Here is a 14,823-nt window from a genome sequence, read left to right as displayed (position 1 = left end):
CTATTTAAAGTAGAAATAGTGTAAAGTAAAAGCCAGTTAAGTGTAAAGTAAAAGTCCTGCATTCAAATTATACTTGAAAGGACATAATAAATATACCTAATTTACCAAAAGTAAAACAGCCCATTTCAGAAAAGTATATATTTTATGCCTGTTTGCCATCGTGCTTCCTCATAATATTATAAGGCCATATATTTTATAATGGTAAATGATTGATACATACATGTGTTCCTTGTTAGCTGTTAAAGGAGGAGCTTTATTTACATACACAACACGTCAGTCCTCTCAGGTGTTGTTTAATTACAGCACAGATAAATAAAGTGTATTGTTTCCGATAATACATGATAAAGTATTCATTGATTATATATATAGTTTTATTAAATACAAGAGTTTTAAATAGAGTTTTATGGGAGTAGGTATACAGTAGCAGGAATTGGAGTACAATTAGCTCGCACAAAAATCATACTTGAGTAAATATTATAACTTATTGTCCACTACCGACGCTGTATATCAAATGTTTAGAAACACACAAACAAGCACTTCCACTGTTAGTATTCATCGATGGTTTTATTCATTCAAATTCGGTACAATAATAAACAGATATTTGCCACAAGTAGTAAAAAACCCTTTCCCAAGCAAAATAAATTAGACTGAACTATGTTTACAGGATTTATATGAGTTGATAATATCAGGCAACACAGACTGCTTCTACCACAACACTGATATTCGCAGCAGACAAACTCCATCTTTGCACTGTGAGCAGGCAGTGCAGGATGAGAACGTAATGTATAGGGTACATACAAATATACATAAACAAGTAAATCTAACAACTCTAAATGCAGTTTTCTCTCTACAAACAAACACAAAAAACACCAGGACTATTCAAAAGACAGAACAAAATAATATACAATTAGGAAATATTCAAAAACAATATACAACGGCATATGAAGGTTATAATCGTCGTTGTCTGCAGTTTTAACCTGTGTGGAGAGACATGAGTCAGGTAGATGCACAACAAACGGACAATTATAATGTCTTCGATTGAGTGGTTCTGTTCTTACCTTGATAGCCACTATTCCCAAAGAAGCCATTCAAATCAAATTTGCGGGTCTTTGCTGCTTCTGAAAACGAAAAGAAGAACAATAATCAAACAGTTGTGCAAACAATGTGTTTGCCTGGAATTTGACGTCCAACATGGTGAATTTAAAAGGAGTTTTGGAAAAAACTACTTTCATATCTGTAGGTTTATTATGTAGCTTAAAAGCACAATATGTTGTTTTCTGCCACTGGGTGTCTCTCAATCATAACAACAACTAAATACCAGATTTGGTGGTATTTTGGAGTAGTGTCAGGTCATCAGATTCACCAGTCAGTTATCACAAGGGTTCATGTTAAAAATCAGAGTTTCTCCAATGCCGTTTGGCTGCTGCTATCGTTTGCTCACAATTTTTCAAAGGTCCATGTGTGATGACTAAAACCCTTCATCGGGTAAGTATGTTATATTGAAAAACAACTAAGGTCTTAAAGGTCTAAATGTGGCTTACAACTGGATAAAAAGTCAATTTCTGACATCTTCTGGCAGACAACCACAACGCATGAGCAAAGGGAATACATAGTCAGAAAGCTAGACCAAATCAAACAGACCTTACATATTTCTCTAGGTTGATAATGTGTTAGAAACATTAGGGATAATGCAAGAACACAACTCAACCGACAAAAGACTGGGAACAGGAAAATATCTTGCCTGGCGTATGACGCCACAAATTGGCAATTCAGTTTATTTTGACCCTCTGGAGGACTTGCCTTTTGGGTGAAAATGCAGTTTGAGATGCTGCTGGATGTGTATCTGACGGGGCATCTCCTGTTGATGCTGCATATCCTCGGGCTGAGCGCCGCCCTGCGTCTCTGCGGCGGGGGCAGAGTGGAGGTCGTCAGAGCCGGCGGGGTCCGACAGGTCCTCGACTCCTGCTGCAGGAGTGAAGACCTCCACAGGCAGATAGGAGGGGTCAGAGGGGTAGGCCAGGATGGGGCTGGAAGTGGGAACTCCAGGGAATTCAACAACTAGGGAGGAAGAGACAGGACAGAGGAAAAACAAGTTAATTGTGTTACTGTAAACTCAGATTATTAGGTATATTAAGTTCAGTTTTCCCTTTACCTTCTGGCTGAACTTCTCCATTGATATAGCCCACATGTTCTGAAAGTGACAAACAGTTTATTATTACCTTTATGCATTTATTATACCACAAGAAACCGGCATGCAGAAACGCACTCAAATCTTACCGTATCTATCAAGGGACATGCTCTCGCCTTCAACCGCGATTTCTGGCGTATGTCCCTCTCCCTCCACTGATAGGGCAGGAGAAGATAAAAAACGTTAATGATCGGGGTCTGAGGTATATGTGTGTTGTTAGTCCCTCAAAAAGAAACCTTTGTACCTAATGCACCGTAAGATTTCACAGCTGAATCTGGCTTTAGAGGCAGCGGCTCATAAGGTAAACCTGCATCTGTTAAAGGCAAACAGATATATATATTTTTTGCACTATTCTAAGAAAACTGCAGTATTCAGCAGCAATAAGCTCAAAATATTGTGTTCTCACCTTCAGATGCAGTTTCATACGGCTGTGGCTGGTACTGTTCCTGGTTTCCTGTTGAGAGTGGAATCTATTAGTAAACATGTTAATCCTGATTGTTGTGTAAAGAACACACAAAAGGATAAACCATACCATATTGCCCATAAGATGTTGCATCCCCTCCAAGAACAGGAGCTTGTTGTGCATAGGGTACTTCACCACCACCTTAGTAGCCACATAGAGAGGACATTGTAAACAAATAATACATAGATAAATAAAGGGAGAATTATAAAGTACCATTTCTTTTTGCTGAATCTTACCGTATATTCCTGTGGATTTTCCATTCTGTCCAAGTGGTTCAGTCTGATATTGCGACGCAGCTAGATGTAAAAGAAAATGTTTGATTAAATATTTAAAACTACTAAGCTGTGTATAAAATGACTTTCGAATGTCTGTCTGAGAAAATAGCCAGTCTATGGTTTCATGGCTTGGACTACATTTGATATTTTTTTGATAGTGCGTTTTGTGTTTTTCTAGAGTTTTCTTGTGTTATAAAAAGTTAGAAAGAAATTAAGTTATACATACCATCATACATGCTGCTCAGCTTTCCATTTGGACCAAGGCCAGCAGCCTGAGGCTCAAACTGGCTCATTCCTGGAAGAATACACAAAGTATTCAGACTTAGACTGTTTCTGAAAATAGTAATCACACTGATAGACCTGCAAACTGGACTTAAAATATATTAAGATTGTATGAAAACAGATTATATAAGTTAGAAAGCCCCTCAATTTGAAATAATGAAGTCACTGAAGCTTTCGATGAAGCACAAAGAAAAGTCTGTCATGAATTCTGAGGAACTATTTTCCCAAAATGTGATTATCAACATTTTGGATTTCAGCTTTTTTAAGGTTTGTTCCATGTTTTCCCTTTGTGTCTGTTTGTATGCACACACACACACACACACACACACACACACACACACACACACACACACACACACACACACACACACACACACACACACACACACACACACACACACACACAACACTTAGTTTTCATTGTGGATTACAATGTGTATTATTCTGCTCAATATTAAATCCTATTTTTATACGATAGCTTTTCTTACCATCAAGCCCAGCAGGATCGATCGGGGCTCTGTTGTAAGGCATCTGTTTGGGACCACCTGTAGAATCAGCAGTAAATTAGACTAATTCATCATTTTCACTGTTGTACCATGTCTTCAATCAATATCCTATTTAACTGTAATCTCACTTGTCTTACCTGATTTTCCATTAGCAGTGTGTACGCCCTGGCCAAGACCTGATAGAATATAGACATTTATTTTTGCTTGAATTTCTGCTGTAATTCATGAAAATCAGTTTCAATTAAAATGGTACTTACTTGCGTAGTCAGGTTGTACACCTCCATTGTAACCATGTCCATATCCTGCAAAAAAGAAATAAAACAATGCAGTGCTAAGAATGTGTTCCTTTAAATAAAGAGAATAACACAAATATTGAGCTTTAGATGTGCCTGGAGGCTATTTGTTTTCTTTGTTCCGCGTTTCTAATCTTTAGTCTAAGCTAAACGTACCAGCTGCTTGAAGTAGCTTCATATTTATCGTACAAAATTAGCTATTAAGAGTATTTCCCAACATTACGTTTTTACCATATGTTCCAGCAGATTTGGCTTCAGGGCTTATTCCAGCTGGCTGAGCTTCATAAGGCATTCTCCCGTAACCTGTTGTTAATAGATAGATAGAACTTTATTTGTCATTGTACAAGTACAACGAAATTATAACAGACTCAAGGTGCCAACACGCAACAACAAGACAATATAAAAACAACAAGACAATATAAAAACAACAAGACACTATAAAAACAATAAATGGGACTTAAAAAAAGGGAATATGTACATAAATAAATAATAAGATGGAGAACAGAGGAAGAAGACACATAATATAAGGTTAAGGGGTGAAGTTGTGTAGCTTTAATCAGATATGTTAAAGCTAATTATTCACCGTATTTGCCGGCTGTTTCACCATTACTGCCGACACCAGGGATTGTGTCAAACAATTCAACATACAGCGCGCGTATGTCCACAAATACTCAAATATTCGTGCTTGTATCGCCCTGTATTTGCTGCGCAGCACAGCGACACCCACGGAAGTGACCAAGATGGGAAGAAACGACGACGTATTTCGGCATGACGCAATGTCCTAGCGCCTGGCAACACGCTACGAGTGATTCATTCTGAAGTTAGGAGTTAGCTAGGTTGCTATCTGAAATATAAACATGACTCTATGTCGGATTATCGTTAACCCATCCGTTTTATGCTTACAATACTGTTGTTAACATCATACAACGATCCAAATCATGAAGCTGCTTCATAAAGACATTGAAAAAGATAGTGCCGGGTGAGTGTCTGGCTATTGTTAGCTAGCTAACCAGCATGCCATTTTACAGCTGATTGTACTTGTGTTGACTAAGACGTGGTATATGTCTATATGTGGTTTACATTCACACTAACCAGAATACTATTAGTTAGAACGGAAATAGTCCAATATGTATTAAAACATATTGATACGGATATAGCTTTAATGACCGATCGTAAACAAAGCCAGTAAACAAAACCAACCCTGATTGTGTTATTGACCTACACTTAGTTATTATAACTGGATCAGCATGGGTCTGCGTTATTGCCCTAAATAATAAATAGACAGCTTTAGTATTTCCACAGTTTAGTGATAATGAAAACAACTCTTGACTTATTATTACTAACATGAATGACACCAACTCAGAACCTTATTAATTGCATGTTGTTCTTCAGTCAGGTGACTCTGATGCCTGATGAGGCGGAGGATATGTGGCACACCTACAACCTGCTGCAAGTGGGGGACAGCCTGAGAGCCTCCACCATCAGGTAACCTCTTAGTACTTTTACTCCGTCTAATAAAGATGACAATGAATCGTCTTTGTGGACATATTATATTGGCGGTGTCATTGTTTGCATTATCAAGGCAAAGATTGAGCTTCCGCCGTCATGACAACCACTGATCAGATTTGATTGACATCCATTACAATCAATGCAGCCAGCCATGCAGATGGACTTTGTAGTAACTTAACAGCTGATGGATAGTTATAACACAAAGCTTTATTTACACAAAATGTACACGGTTTGCAACAATTATGCTTTTGTAAGACATACATATTTCAAGACCAACTTTGTTCCCGATAGCATCAGACACCATATTCTTTATGCACTTAGGAACTTTTTGACTTAGCTTCTGATTAACTTTGTGCCTTAGCAAAACACATTCAAGTACGGAGATGTAATGTTTCCAATACCACAGTGTCCAGTTAGCTTTACTAAAACGTTGATAATTCAATCTGGGTTTGTATATGATTGTGCTTGGTTACTAGCTTTCCAATGTTTTTGTCTTGCTCTTTTGTGTATCGTTATGTGTTTAGTCTCATATAAACCACAGAGAACTAAAGTGCCCTTTCCCCGTTTTCACAGGAAGGTGCAGACAGAGTCAGCTACTGGAAGTGTGGGCAGCTCTAGAGTGTCGCGTGACTCTGACCTATGTGTGGAGACGATCGACTTCGACTCCATGCCTGCCAGCTCAGAGTGAAGGGCACTAACCTTGAGGAGAACCAGTATGTCAAGGTCTGATATTTTGATGCAGTAATAAGAGATCATTACTCACGTAGACAGTTTTTCCTCTCCCTTAAAAATGCTTCACACTGGGAGAACATGACTTGTCTTTAACAGCAAACCTTTTTTTTATGAAGGCTGGCCATTTAGACAGGCAATATATATATGTCTTTAGTGACATAAGCATCATTATATGTTAATACTAACAGCAGTGTCTTTTTGTTATTTTTCTTCTCAAACATCTGAAGATTATTAAACATAATAATGTTTTTAATATCACAACACTTGTTACTTCTTTTCTATTATTTCCCAGCCATACTCTTAATTTGTTATTGTCTTAATGTTACTTTGTGAGATTTAAGTAGCTGTTGTGATCATGTTCTTTTCTTCATTCATCAGATGGGGGCTTACCACACCATTGAGCTCGAGCTCAACAGGAAGTTCACTCTGGCTAAAAAGAGCTGGGACAGCATCGTGCTGGACAGAATCGGTATGCAGGTGCTAACATATACATTTGTCTGAGATTAAAATTAGTTTGTAAAGTCAGAATAATCACAGCAGAACCTATTGCCTATTCTTGTTTTGGGTTCGTTTAATCCCAAACTTCCCACATGCACGTCAACCAGGACTTGTAAACAGTAATCACACGGACACACATCTCTTGTTTACCTGACAGAATATCATGGGCTCTAGATGCCCATCTGTCTCAGTCTAAGCATCTATTTCTTGGTAAACATAAGACATGCATGTTAGATTAAGTTCCTGCATTTAAATCAGAGTTGTTTACAACTCCTAACAGAAAGCCTATAGTTCTCTTGAAAGAGGATTAAGACATTTTAAGCCATATTTGGTGCAGTTATTGCACTTCAGTGTGACCATGTTTCTCTACTGATAAATCAGCCAAACCACAGGAACAAGTAATCTATGTTTGGAGAAGTCTCTGCGTATTGACAACTCAAGTTTACAACACTTTTGGTTTCATAATCTATTTAAACCACTTTAATCTAGACAACTATAACACATAGATGTCCATGTTTTAAATCCTACATAACATAGACGTTTGTCTCTTTCTGGCAAACACGTAATGGTGAACCGAGCCAAAATAGTCAAAACAACACAGGGAGTCCAAATGGACATTTAAACAGTTTAGAGTGCTAAGTGATGAGAATCAGCTGTTTTTTGCAAGTGATTTAAATCTCTTTAGTTGAAAAGTTCCAGATTGGATGTTTTTTCCTTTTATCAGCTACTCTCATACCACTTTTGTTCTCATCCCAAGTTAGATGTATACACTAAAAGCTAATTATGAATGCACCGCCTGACTGACAGGGGAACATATCACTTGTGTTTCTTTCACACAAAAACCAGTCCACTTGTTAATTTATTTACATTGCCAACAAAGAGAAAATGTTGCCATGGGAACAGGATAAGGAGACAGAGCAGGAAATAAACTGACAGCTGGGGTCCAATGAGTCATTACTGCTGTAATCTTCACCACCATGACTTTCACTTAAGTGTTTTAGAAATAATTTGCAGTAACTCAAATACATTTAGCAGTGCTGCAACACATTTTTTTAATGTCACAAATTACCCACATTTGTCTTCTCAATTCTTTTAGAGCAGGCCTGTGATGCGACCCAGAAGGCCGACGTGGCAGCGGTGGTGATGCAGGAGGGGCTGGCTAACCTGGTGCTGGTGACCCCCGCCATGACACTGCTCCGAGCTAAAGTGGAGGTCACCATCCCTCGCAAGAGAAGGGGGAGCTGCACTCAGCACGAGAAGGTAGGTCAGCTTTATGGAGCCGCTGTAATGAGCTCAGAATGGGTGTTGATGGGAGAATAAAGTCAACAAGTATAGCTAGTGTGTTGGCCCCAACCACCTCTGATTATTAAGGAAAAACTCCTTTGTCAAGTCTTTTTAAATTAAAGACTTGTTGAGAATCAGAAACAGGTTTATTACTAGGTAGGTTGACACGTACGAGGAATTGTACTTGGTGTCGTGGAGCATACATAAAAGTAAAACAACAATTAAAAACACAGATAGAAAACTATTTTAAGTCAACTATAATAAAATAAATAAATAACACAAAATATAGCAGTATTTACATTGAAATGGAATTGGAATAAAATATGTGTAGTAATACAAAAACAAGATATTGTGTGCATTAATGTAATGGCCTATGAGATAAGAAGCACTGTCAATAGACCGAGTCCTGCTCAGGGCCAGTTCTGCAAGCCTACCACCCGCAGAGATCCCTACCGAAACAACTGATTACCCATAATTATCTCCGAGTCAAATCCTGACCTGACCCGTTAATATAAGTCCCATGACCCGACCCGTGATTATACACACAGGCTACACAGTCACTTGCTTTAAAAAGCTTTATTCTTACTCTGCTTAAGCTGCGTTCTCCCTTCTTGAACCACAAATCCAGCTGAGGAACGTTCTCTCTCCCTGGCTTTGTGCTCCATCAAGGGGAGAGGGTGCAATACATTTAAAAACACCTGCCGTCTGCTTATGCTTGACGATAACAGCTGATTCAGATGTCAGAATAATTCAGTCATTTTCATTTCTGTTTCTCCAGAATAAAAACTCTCAACATAAAGTTAAGCGTTTACCTGCTGCTAATTTTAAATGTATGCCTGTATCCTTTCTTGTGAATTTATATGCATGTGTATTTTTGACTCATATTTAGACATATTTAATTCTCCTTTTTATTTAATGGATTTTCACATATACAGTATAATAGGGTAGATGAATAACTGCAAAATTAAACTACAAAACAATCACATTTTAAATATTTTAAATGAAATAAAGCTTACTGGTATTTTTTATAAAATGGTACCATCTCAACATGAGTCAGCATTAAGGCAAGAGTCAGAGAGATGGAGTGTGTGTTGTGTATGCATAATCACGTATTTCTGAGGTCGTGAGACACCTAAAGTGTGATTTAAAAAAAAAAAGAAAGAAAAAGCACATCAAGCCCCTCATGTATTTGGATCTGGTGTATTTTTCCTGTAGTCTGAACTGTTTGCGTGTGTTTGCAGGCGCTGGAGAGGTTCTATGAGGCTGTCATGCAGGCGATTCTTCGCCACAATCAATTTCGATGGTAATGCTGCTGTGTACACAGACACGGACATAAACATACACACAGTATGTTCCTGTTTCGTGTCGCACACTTCTCCCTTTTTCATAGCTTGTTCCCACAACAAATATTTCACGGTTGTTTTATCAGAATCATTGCTGTTATTGTTTTCACATAATCATTGCTTGAATTAAAGATAAGACGTTTTGATTTTCTCTTCCTCTTAGTGGTGAAGTGCATGCTGGTCGCCAGTCCAGGCTTTGTGAAGGATCAGTTCATCACCTACCTCTATAAGGAGGCGGTGCGACAGGACAACAAGGTCCTGCTGGAGAACCGACCCAAATTCATGCTGGTCCACTCCTCATCAGGTCACAAGTACTCACTCAAAGGTATGACCTGGTGGGCCCTGAGAGAAAAACATTTAAGGTCACCTATTATGCAAAATCCACTTTTTCATGTCTTTATCCATACACATGTGTCCCCTCTGTGTAAAGAGATTCTGAACGTTTCAGAAAAAAACGATTCTCTCTCTTTTTGTCCTGATCCATTTATATAAAAACCTGTCTGAAAATGAACTGATCAGATTTTGGCCACTTTATGATGTCATAACGATTTTTTTGGCTTGTGTAACCATTAGCCAATCACCAACCAAGGTAACCATTATCACCTGAATCTCCTCCTAGAGCACCATTGAGTTCTTTATAACCAAATATCTCTCAGAGGGGCGTGGGGAGGGGCTCCTTATTTTCATCTGAAGTAACAGACAGAGAATCAGCACTTTTGAAACAGGGCTGAAACAGAGGGGATTATGGGATGCTACAATGGTCTGTTTGGTATTTCGAGCCAAACACTCCAGAGACATTTTTTGTATATATCTATATATTGCCTATAATATATGAATGAAAAACAGTATAATAGGGGACCTATAAACCTCGACACAAGGTGGAAACTAAATGAAGTGCTTGTTGTTTTGCAGAAATCCTGTGTGACCCCACAGTGACGAGCAGGCTGTCTGATACCAAGGTGCATATGATTAGTATCTTTTTTTATCCTCTTGTAAACAAATGCTCTCAAGCTGACATGCATGTTTTAACTTTCAGGCAGCATCAGAGGTGAGAGCACTAGAAGATTTCTACAAGATGCTCCAGCATGAGCCTGACAGAGCCTTTTACGGGTGAGTGATGACGGGCGAGAACAGTAAACAGAGTCATCCCTCGGCCACGCTGATAATAAACGACCTTTGTTTCGGTGCATCCTCACAGAGTGGCTCATGTGGAGAAAGCAGCTGACGTCCTCGCCGTCGACACCCTGTTGATAAGCGACATACTGTTCAGGTACACACTGAAATGAATCTATCAACATCTGTTTTAAATACACAGCGCACGTTTGCTTCATACAGAAAGAGGTGTTGGGTTAACCTAGCTGCTGATTTATGATCAGCTGCTAGAAACCAACGTTTTTCAACGAATGGAGTTTCTTATTTCTATGCAATCAAAAACGTATGCCACCAGAATTTTAAAGACATTAAAATACAACAATCACATTACATCATACACCTAATGGCTTTTAAATTCAGCAATTTATAATATGTAATCTATTCTTGCAACTCCTTATCAAGTTATCAGTGAGGTGAATGTAGTAAACACATCAAATCTGCTCTGTGTAAAACAAATGTTGTGTCTACATGCTTTCATCCAGACATCAGGATGTTCCAACGAGGAGTCGCTACGTTCGCTTGGTTGACAACGTGAAAGATAATGGAGGCAATGTCAGGTACTAATTGTATTTTAAAAGTATTGGTTCTCTGTATTCTCTGCCAAGCATCCCGCTGATGATTTTCTCTTTTTTTCCCTGCAGAATATTCTCAAGCCTTCATGTGTCTGGTGAACGTAAGTTTGAAAACCATTCTGACTATTTATTTAACATTTAAAGACAGACGTTTTCTATTAACACTTATAAAACGGACAAGTCAAATCAAGCAATCTGATTGGTTCTTAGCCGTGATATACTGAGTGTATACCACGGGTAGAATTGTAAGTTACTTTTCACAACAAATCAGTATCCCTCCGCGTCTGAGAAAAACAGTATACCGTTGGGCTGAAAAGCAAACTGCTTTTGCCTTCCGTTCCGAAACAAACTTACAAAGCATAAAATGGAAACATTTAAGATTAACTTCGACCTCCGGGGGGGTCTTACTATGGAGGAGTGGATTGAGGAGTGCCTTGAGGAGTGCCTATCTCCAGAAAAAAAAAAAGCACCTAAACGACGACATGCAGAGCTACGTGAAGAGCAGGTAGACCAACTGGAAAAGTACCACCATTCAAAAGCTTTCTGATGCGGGTCTTGAAACAAAGCAGATAAATGGTGACCGTTAGTGGCCACAGGTGCGAATACTCTCTCCAGAGCTACTGGAAGCCGAATCTCGGGGACCAGAGAAAGTGGAGCAATATTCTCGCCACGCCAAGCAACAGCCTAGAACAGTGCTTCTCAAAGTGTGGTCCGCGGACCACTGGTGGTCCGTGAGCTCCCCCTAGTGGTCCGTGAGTATATTGGTAACATTTCACATTTGAAATAAATAAATACATTTAAGTTTTACGCACTCTCGCGGGAATATCTCCGCAAGGGAATGAGCTTAAGTTTCACTTTCTATTGCATGATATAGCCCAGGGCAACACCTTCGTCACACATGTTGCCACCTGTTCGTACCATTTTCAGGCGATTTATAATCTGTTCTAGGAAAACGATGTGTTTTGGGATATTTGTGGAGTTAGGTGGTTTCCGCGAGTGTTTTTTTTAATGGTTAAGTGGTCCTTGGTATGAAAAAGTTTGAGAAACACTGGCCTAGAACAACCTCAACCTATACAAGTAACCACGTTAGCCATTCTACTGATGCTGGACAGTTTTTCATGTGGGTGGCACAATAAACGGCAACATACACATTAATGTAAATAATAGCCAAATAACGCTCTCTGTCTAATATGTTCGCTAGCTGTTAGTGTTGTTTGCATAGCAACCACCTCGCACTATGTTTTGTGCAGAAGGCAACGGAGGACTATTTTATTTTGAACATCATTATTTACTAATAAAAACTATTTAAATAGAGTGTGTATTTTTCTTTATATGCCACACTTGGTAACCGTTTGTATAAAAGCAATAGCTCACTTCAGGCCGTTGATATATAGCTCATTATATCACAGCTAAGGGGGTTTCTGTGATATAATGAGCATATACCACGGCTCCTGTCGTGAGCTATTGCTTAAATACGTAGCATCATGTAGTTGTGTATCAAAGGTTTCTCTGTAGAGTCTCTTGTAAATGAAAAAAGTTTAATTTTGGTGTTCCTCACTTTGTGACATCATGATCCCAAAGAAAAATGTGGTTACGTTACGGTGTCTCCATTGCGGAATATACATATATATAAACAAAGGAATAAAGAAATAAAAAAACAAGTACGTTAATTATACTCCATAGTAATTATTTGTATTTATATGTTTTACTCAACACACACAAACAGTGTTAACTCATTACATCTACTAACTGTGTGCAGCCGAATAATAGGGCACTGCATGCAAGCATATCATCGTGCGTGATATAACTAAAGAGGATCTGCTCTTAACCTGAAATGTTCCCCGAGCGGGATTAATAAAGTAGGGCCTTCTTCAAACATTGCTCCACAGTGCTACTAGTGGTTAAACAAAACCCCTCTATAGGCGCGTTCACACCAAGTACTTTTCCCACAAAGGTTCCTGAGAACTCTTTAGTTCTCATGAACTAAGTACAGATCGCGTTCCACACCGGAAATTAGTTCCTTGGGGTGGATTAGGCAAATGAAGCCGCTGACGTCACTTCTTCGTCTTCTGCTTTGGTTTTACTGGCAGGCCGCAAACAACTTCACAGCGTATACTGCCGCCCAAGTCCCCGGAGTTAGGGACTGGCTTCAGTAGAAGCTGCTGAGACTCCCAGCAGCTTCTACTGAGCCTTCCGAGTAACGGCCAGAACGCTGACACCTCCTCATCTCCACCGCTCCCATGTTTATTTTGTGTTGTCATAAGTTCGCTCTCTGTGTTTCTGCACTGGGATAATGCTAATGCTAATAATGCAATGCGAGGATAATAAAAGGCGGCTTCACAAAAGTTTTGGGAGTTTGACGGGGCGTGGTTTGCAATCCGCCCAGCCAATCAGACCACAGGAACCTTTTTCTCCCACGAAAGTCCCTGCTCTCTTAGTACCTCATTCACACCAATGCACTCCGGTTCAGCTCTGTGCTAGAGCTTTTCAGGTTCAGAACCGGTTCTTCGGTTTAGCTCCGGCTCTTTTACACAGCCCAGAGTCCGACTGGTGCTTGCGTCATTGCGTCATCGTTTGCGTCATGACGTAACGGTTTGCGTGCCTGCTTCATAAAGCCAAACCGTGCGCAAACCCCTCACAGCTCACACCGACAACAACAACAATGGCCGATTGTGCTCCAGCTTCCTCTCTACCTCTTCGGAAGACCAGATTTCCAGTAAGGTAGCTGGTCTCTTCAGTGGACCACTGCTGCTTGTTAAGTTTCTCCATCGTTATGTACAAACTGGATAAAACGCCGGCTTTTTGTTGTTGTTCAGGAGTTGATCCCGCCCCCGCCTCGACGTAAGCGTGACGTATGCGGTGCTTTTGCTCTAGCTGGACAATTAATTAAACAACTAATTTAGTTCCTGAGACTTTTTGGTGTGAACACAACTAAATCGTAGTTCTCAGGAACCTTTGTGAGAAAAGTACTTGGTGTGAACGCGCCTATTGTATTGCCTAACTTGTATTGACCAGTATGAGTGAAATGACGCCAACATGCTATCAGGTCCGCACTGTCAATGTTTGATTACTGGCTTTAGGAGGGGTATACTGATGTCCTAATAGCACACTGACATGATAAGACTCGCAACACATGAATGAAGGCCCCTCGTTTTTCTTTTTGAAGACGTACAGTTTCTCATTTGTGTTGAATCAATTGAAGTTCTGGTTGTGTGTCATCACCTTGATTTATTTGTCTCCTCAGAACTGACTCAGCTGAGTGGAGTGGCTGCCATCTTGCGGTTTCCCATCGCCGACCTATCAGAGCATGAGGACGACAGCAGCTCAGACGATGATTGATTGACAGAAAGAAAGAATAAATAGAAGGGGGTCGTGTTGCAGATAACACAAGAATGCATTGACTCAGCGTGTATGTAAAACAATAAAAACTGCAGGTATTCTTTATTCCACCTCTGCAACATCCAGACCTCGGTCAAATATAATCAAATAATGTAATGCCTTATTTTGGAGCTTTGGGTTTAAAGGTGACGGTGTGTTTGAAAGGTGCCGGTTAAGGTTGCCAATGATAAGGAATGTCATATTTTTTGCCAAGTCCAAATAGAAACAGTTACAATCATGACATTTACCAATATGAAAAAAAACTGTGATTTTTCTTTGTATATACAATTTATTTCTCTTTCAATTAAACAACAGAAGCGTTCAACCAGTTGCGTTGTTTCACTTTGT

At 39.5% G+C, this 14,823-nt stretch overlaps 2 protein-coding genes across 2 annotated transcripts; one reads left to right on the top strand and one right to left on the bottom strand.

Moving 5' to 3' along the window:
* Positions 1 to 569: 569 nt before the first annotated feature.
* On the bottom strand, positions 570 to 4,625 carry LOC117464954 (AT-rich interactive domain-containing protein 1B-like). Its single transcript, XM_034107745.1, has 14 exons — positions 4,591 to 4,625; positions 4,239 to 4,310; positions 3,972 to 4,016; positions 3,852 to 3,890; positions 3,697 to 3,753; positions 3,153 to 3,221; positions 2,888 to 2,947; positions 2,721 to 2,792; positions 2,595 to 2,642; positions 2,278 to 2,343; positions 2,153 to 2,191; positions 1,801 to 2,058; positions 1,059 to 1,118; positions 570 to 977 (listed from the first exon to the last, which is right to left on the bottom strand). Exons 2-14 carry the CDS (start codon positions 4,297 to 4,299, stop codon positions 973 to 975), a joined length of 879 nt encoding a protein of 292 aa, XP_033963636.1. The 5' UTR covers positions 4,300 to 4,310; positions 4,591 to 4,625; the 3' UTR covers positions 570 to 972.
* Positions 4,626 to 4,645: 20 nt separating this feature from the next.
* LOC117464948 (protein pelota homolog) lies at positions 4,646 to 14,461 on the top strand. The gene is given in 15 exon segments (XM_034107736.2): positions 4,646 to 4,986; positions 5,400 to 5,492; positions 6,090 to 6,181; positions 6,184 to 6,239; positions 6,627 to 6,717; positions 7,843 to 8,006; positions 9,272 to 9,319; positions 9,321 to 9,333; positions 9,537 to 9,698; positions 10,286 to 10,332; positions 10,410 to 10,483; positions 10,572 to 10,643; positions 11,008 to 11,082; positions 11,167 to 11,198; positions 14,342 to 14,461. Coding segments are annotated over 15 exon segments (1,155 nt in total). The 5' UTR covers positions 4,646 to 4,945; the 3' UTR covers positions 14,437 to 14,461.
* The last annotated feature ends 362 nt before the right edge of the window (positions 14,462 to 14,823 follow it).

This window comes from Pseudochaenichthys georgianus, chromosome 19 (assembly GCF_902827115.2).
Source record: "Pseudochaenichthys georgianus chromosome 19, fPseGeo1.2, whole genome shotgun sequence".
In the NCBI taxonomy this organism is placed as follows: Eukaryota; Metazoa; Chordata; class Actinopteri; order Perciformes; family Channichthyidae; genus Pseudochaenichthys; species Pseudochaenichthys georgianus.
This window is presented reverse-complemented; position numbering and strand designations above follow the sequence as displayed.

What these genes read in the sequence shown, in the direction of transcription:
- LOC117464954 (XM_034107745.1), bottom strand. Translation starts at nt 4,299, where the DNA reads ATGCCTTATGAAGCTCAGCCAGCTGGAATAAGCCCTGAAGCCAAATCT. An exon ending in CAAATCTGCTGGAACATATG is followed by an intron (nt 4,017 to 4,238) that starts GTAAAAACGTAA and finishes TCTTTTTTGCAG; the next exon opens with GATATGGACATGGTTACAAT. An exon ending in TGGAGAAGTTCAGCCAGAAG is followed by an intron (nt 2,059 to 2,152) that starts GTAAAGGGAAAA and finishes CTTCCTCCCTAG; the next exon opens with TTGTTGAATTCCCTGGAGTT.